The 6,000-nt window shown below is 30.1% G+C and overlaps 1 protein-coding gene across 1 annotated transcript; it reads right to left on the minus strand.

Moving 5' to 3' along the window:
* Nucleotides 1–107: 107 nt before the first annotated feature.
* LOC145612200 (peroxidase 19-like) lies at nucleotides 108–4,430 on the minus strand. The gene is made up of 4 exons (XM_081667579.1): nucleotides 4,051–4,430; nucleotides 2,400–2,600; nucleotides 917–1,082; nucleotides 108–754 (listed from the first exon to the last, which is right to left on the minus strand). The coding sequence occupies exons 1-4, from the start codon at nucleotides 4,363–4,365 to the stop codon at nucleotides 342–344; spliced, it is 1,095 nt and encodes a 364-aa protein (XP_081523705.1). The 5' UTR covers nucleotides 4,366–4,430; the 3' UTR covers nucleotides 108–341.
* Nucleotides 4,431–6,000: the final 1,570 nt, after the last annotated feature.

Consider the following 6,000-nt stretch of genomic DNA (forward strand, 5'->3'; position numbering starts at 1 on the left):
TAGAGAAGATTAAATGATAGTCTGAGATCATTCCTGAAAAGCAAACTACATAATACTCGTATTTGATATTATGAGAATGAGTGTAGTAACTAATTTTTTAGCAATTATTTTTCCTCATATTAAATTCGGATTGTAAATTTCTTCAGCCTTAACAAAAACATTCCAAAATAAAACTAAAATCTCCTACTCTCTATAGTTATTGTCTAGGTCCAATATCGATCGTATAGCTATTTTAAATACAAATATTGGAATAATCAATAATTACTAGAGAGAACATTCATACATCAAAAATCAAATTTGTTTTTTTAAAGAAAATATTGAAGGGTATAGGTATAAGATCATTACATGTGTGAACTACAATCCTTCCTCATTTCCCCATGTTTTCTTCCTCTTTTCACATGAATTGTTCCCATTTTTTCCATAGCTTGTGCAAATGCTTTGAAGAACTTCTGTTTATCCTTGGAAAGACTTTGTACAATAGGCTTGGTTCGAGGGTCTAAGTATAAGGCTTGGTCTGTCATCAAAATTCCCATATTTTTCTCTAGATTTCCATAATATGCATGATCAAATGTGTAAGGTGTGGTAACATCAAATGGCACCACAATATCTTCATTTCCACCATGGTGTGGGCAATACATTCTCAAAGCTTGCAACAACTTCTGATCAATGTTGGGCTGTGGTTGTTTAGTACCTTTGTAATTGTATATTCGATTGATAATGTACTTGCAATGTGAATACCCTATTGTATGTGCACCTGACACAGAGACAAGTAACAATTCATATTTTAAAATTGAGATATCAAAGTCATATATAATACATACGTAGTAATATGAAAATTTAAAGGCGGAAAGAGACATAGATAAATTTATATCTCATACAACAGTGTATAATTATATATGATCTACCACGCACTAACCTGAAAGAACAACGAGATCCTCCATATCTAGCCCTTTTGAATTGAATAGCTTCAAGAGCTCATCAACTGTGGCATTAGTTCGAGGAATGTTAGAAGGCACACGAGATGCTTTTGATATCTTTCCATCCCATTTTCCCTTCTTCACTTCATAATAAGGACCTCCTGCCTGTAAATAACATCAGTTATACAAAAATTCAATAATTCTTATCTATTGATGAAAAATGGGCCATAAAAACTATTCTTCTTCCCACCTTCAAAACAATTGTCACATGTAAGGTCCAATCGATCTAAAATTTGTAGTAGATCATGTAAAGGTAAAGCATATCAACTATATATATTACTACGTATACAAGTATGTCATTAACATATGAGTATATTCATCATATATACTTGGAATTAAATCTAGCTGAAGATGATAAAAATTGGGATTTTTTTTTATAATTAAATCATCCAAATCTTAGGTTGTTTTTTTTGTCAAAAAAATTTCATTATTTATTGTCCTTGTAAATTGTTCAAACAGTATTGATTGACCACTACATATTGTCCATATATTAATTCCCACTATTGGTAATTTAACATCAATTGTTTTTACAAGTCTCCAATTCAACTGCAGTGTTCTGTACATAGCTCAAAGCACCATAATTTGACCTTGCAGTTTGTGCAGCTTTTGACTCCCAACTAATGAAGTATTATGATTTGTTCCATATAATTTGAGGAAACATACATATTAATACGAGTATATTATATGGTTTCGTCATGCACTAATTGACTAATTGTCTAATTATTTCAATATAATTTGTCCTACTTGCTAAGAAATCTAGAAAGATTTATCATCGTCACGGGTTAATTTTGGTTTTTTCTTCGAAATAAGAAAAAGGTTGATCTGATTTTGTCGTTTGAATTCAGTTCAAGAGTCTCTTCTCCAAGGCTAATACAATAAACCAAATTAGAGTATTTGTTTAATCTTAACTTGAATTTGTTTTCTTGTGCAAAAGTTGGCATGCATATGTTTAGTAACTGTCTTAGGTTGGCTTTGAGTAGCACTATTTTCTTGTCCTTCTTAAGTTTTTAACAAATTAAAAATGATGAGTCGTCCTATCATTATCGGCCTAAATGAGGTTTACGTGGAGATGATTAGGTAATCTGAAGTCTAATCGTGTCATGATTAATAATTGGCTTGATCAGATCGTATGTATTGGGTTAATTGAAGTGAATCTAAAGCCATAATAGTTTTAAAACACATTTTGATTCTTAAAGTTATCATCCCAAGGTTCAAATTCCATTTTCGGTTAGAAAAGGCTACCCATAGATAGCCAAAGTCTAAATTCGACCGGTTTGAGAGATTACTATTATAATTCTCAGCATTTAAGGAGGAATAATTTTGTCAAGACATGTTGATTTTGTCTTGTTCCCATGACATTTTTGTGCAAAATTTTGACACATGAGTACTAAAGTGGATCGAAGTAAGATTGGGACAACTTACCAGATGAACATAATCCCTAGTTGAGATTGTAAGAACGTCTGTACAAGATACAATACCCGGACATTTGCTCTCTACTAGAGCTTTGGCTTTGTTGATACCTTCGAATGCTTCAACAGGTAAATTCTTGTTTTGTGATGCATCTCTTTCAGCTAATTCTTTGCTTCCTGGCTTAGACGATATCAATATTGATGCATCACAACCCTATACATCAAAAAATAGTACGTATGTCATTATAATTTAATAACATTTGTCTTATAACTTTTTGTATCACCAAAAAAACATAATGTATTTTGATTATTTTCAACTGTTATAACGAAACTCTAATGATCGACTGATCAATTTATATTTATTATTTTAATTTTAGATGGAATGATTATATTGTGGTTTGAGTTCGCTAATAAGATAGTTAAGATTTCGGCAGTAACACAAATCTTGAAAGGGGCTGAGGGGTTTAGAACTTTAGATGATCAAAGGGGTGAGTAAAGATTGTCAATTTGTCATGATCTTTCTAAAAGCCTAAAAAAATATTCTTACTTTCTAGTTTCTACCCATTGTTTTTTTATGTTTCAAGTGATTATGCTAGAGTTGCATGCATCACTACATTCCACTTTACTGTGTGCACCAACTAGTCAATTTTCCATTAACAAGAACACATAAATTTCCATCGTTTTCAACAATTACTATTTCCCTTTTCGGTGCAATACACTATACTCATCAGTGTACCATAATAAATTCTTAACATGCATTGGTCCTTCCCTCAAACTAGCAGAACTAACCCGAAATAATTGGACCATCATCATCATCATGTATTTACTACCTACATTACAAAATATTCTAGACACTTATTTGCACAAGAATTAATTAAGATATGCACTAACAAAGAGAGTGTAAAGGTGAGGCAACAAGCAGAAAAATGAGTGATCATTAATTATCTACTCCCTCTCTCCCTTATTTATATGCGTATTTCTTTCATTAATTACTCACATAATAAACCTTATACGGAGTAACAATGTAAGTACGTAGGTCAAATCTTATAAGGAGTACAATACCAAAACATTACTAGTGGGTGAATTGTGGTGGGTGAGTGAGGGTAATATGGTAAAATTATGTTCTAAGAAATGGAGCAAAATAAAAACATTTTTTTTTTGAAGAGAAAAATAAAAGTATATTAACATTAAAGAATTGTACCAAAAATTTAAATAAATAAAAAACATTTAAGAAGGAACTTATGTAGAAAGCAATATTAGCAATGGATGTAGTATATATCTTAAATCAAATTCAATACCAAAATGGTTGATTAAGTAATGAACATAATCGTATAGGCCCTTTTTTTTTAGAGCACATATACAAGTAGCAAATTATTTTAATCAATGCTTTCTAAAAATTACTCACAGTACATAAGTGCTTTAAAAAAGTTAGAGTAAAACCGAATTTGTGAACCTAATTAAATTAATGTACTAGTCATTTTTGGGATTAAAAATATGAAGAAGAGCAGTCTGGAAAGTATATGATACATTAAAACTGTATTACATTACATTAATTGTTACTAATTAATCATATACTCCGTAACACTTATATCATAATATAATCATTATAATTATTACTAAGCTAGTAGATAGATAATGTAATGTTGTGCATGAATATAATGTACCTCAACAAAGCAATCATGGAAGAAAAGCCGAATAGTGGCAGAAGCAATAGCGGGAGCAGCTTTAAATTGCTCCGACGTGACCGAAGCCACAAGCTTCTCCACCTCAGGGCACGTCTTGGCGTAGTAATCTATCGATAGCTGCCGATGGTGGCCGTGAGTGGCGTTTCGAGCAGCTTCGAACACCGGTGGTGGTGGACCGCTTACGATAGAATGAGAGGTGGTTATGGTGGTCAAGAGAATAAGAAGGATGGTACATAATGTAGGGGTAACGTAGGTGGTAAAAGAAGAAGAAGTAGAAGAAAAAAGAGAGGACATGTTTTGTTTAGGAATTAGGATATGGGCAGCTTAAGGACAAAGTGAAAAGTGTATGTCCAGGAGTCATTTTGTGTACAGAAAGAATATATGGAAAAATATTGTTAGGACCACTTATGAACCAAAATTGGTCATTTCATGTATAGTCTTTTAATTTTTGACTTATTATATGGATTATTATATTACCAAGTATAATATAATTTTATATGTACCAAAAAAAAGTATTATATTCCGTATAATACTAGTATAGTAGTATGTAAACAAAAAGTATATAGAGTGTTAATAATGTTAAATTTTTGTTATAAGAACTAAGATAAAATATCAATTATAAATTAATTGAATATAGTTATAATTATGTAATCTTACTATTAACATTAACAATATCCTAATACCTTGCAGAGATTTGATCTGTTCATCTAAGAAAGGATAAGTGGATTAAATAGAATGAAGACTATTTTCAAGTGTATGGCCTTAAAATACAATGATCATCTGTACCACTTTGATAGTTTGATGGTATGTGTAAATCAAATAAACGCTACCCTTTCTATAAGTTGAAGTTATAAAACTAAAGCAAATTTTACTTTCAGCAAAATAATCACTTATTTTGCTTGAAAATTAATTATGTAATTCATCATTTAAAACTAGATGTGGATTTAATTCATGGACATATTAAGAGAAGTGTACAATTATCTAATTAATAAAAAATTAGACAATAAATAACAAGGAATTACCATTAGAAGTATTCAATATCATTTAATTTTTTTTTTTCTTTCAATTATCTAATTAAGAAACTCCTTATAATTTGACAAAAATAAAATTTGTACGAGTAATAAATGTAGAGGAATAAATTGGTGTACTTGGTGGTATTGCGCAACAGAAAGCAATGTAGTGGGATCCATAGGGGAATCAACTTCAAGCTTCAATACTTACCCGTGAATGCCACAAAAGTAACCAGGTACTATTTTTAAAGATCCTATCAAGTACGTTTAAATTCTTGCACTTGCTTTTTTCAACTTGTTCTGTTAGTTTTTAGTTTGGTCGTTATTAAAGCTAGACCTAACAAATTTTATTTAAATAATTAGAGGTTATGCCAAGTACAATAAACAATTCATTATTCATTATTCATTGACATAACTCTTTTTTTTTTCTTCGATTTGATTCTATATATGTATATGATTAAAGATTACCGTAAATTGTATTTCAAGACACATTATAATATAGCGAAATGTGTTGAAATTTTTTTACAAGATGGTCGATTATATGCATAAATACAAGTCATGGTATGTTTTTCATCTAATATATGCGAGTACAAAATATTCATTTACTTGAATTCATTTACATAGTATTTAAACTTAATTAAATTTATTGAGCTTATTATAATTTTCAATTAACTTAAAAGCTTTAATTAATCTTTATTGCGATAATTAATTTTTCCACTAATTGACTAATTAGTACTACATACTTTTTTTCTTCTTCTTGACATGATCAAATGAAGTTCATATACGAAGTAGCTTTTAAGCTTTTCACGGGTATTTGTAGAGTTGTTGATAGTCAATGATTCTCATCAATGAAACATACATAATTAGATTGTCGCTTATTAGATGAGCTAATTTTAATAACTTTCTCATCTTCTATTAT

This window comes from Chenopodium album, chromosome 24 (genome assembly GCF_948465745.1).
Source record: "Chenopodium album chromosome 24, dcCheAlbu1.1, whole genome shotgun sequence".
Taxonomy (NCBI): domain Eukaryota; kingdom Viridiplantae; phylum Streptophyta; class Magnoliopsida; order Caryophyllales; family Amaranthaceae; genus Chenopodium; species Chenopodium album.

Bases quoted from the DNA above. Each gene is read 5' to 3' on its own strand.
- LOC145612200 (XM_081667579.1), bottom strand. From the start codon at position 4,365: ATGTCCTCTCTTTTTTCTTCTACTTCTTCTTCTTTTACCACCTACGTT. The intron at 1,083-2,399 runs GTAAGTTGTCCC...TGTTATTTACAG, and splicing joins CTAGGGATTATGTTCATCTG to GCAGGAGGTCCTTATTATGA. The intron at 755-916 runs GTTAGTGCGTGG...TCTCTGTGTCAG, and splicing joins GGATCTCGTTGTTCTTTCAG to GTGCACATACAATAGGGTAT.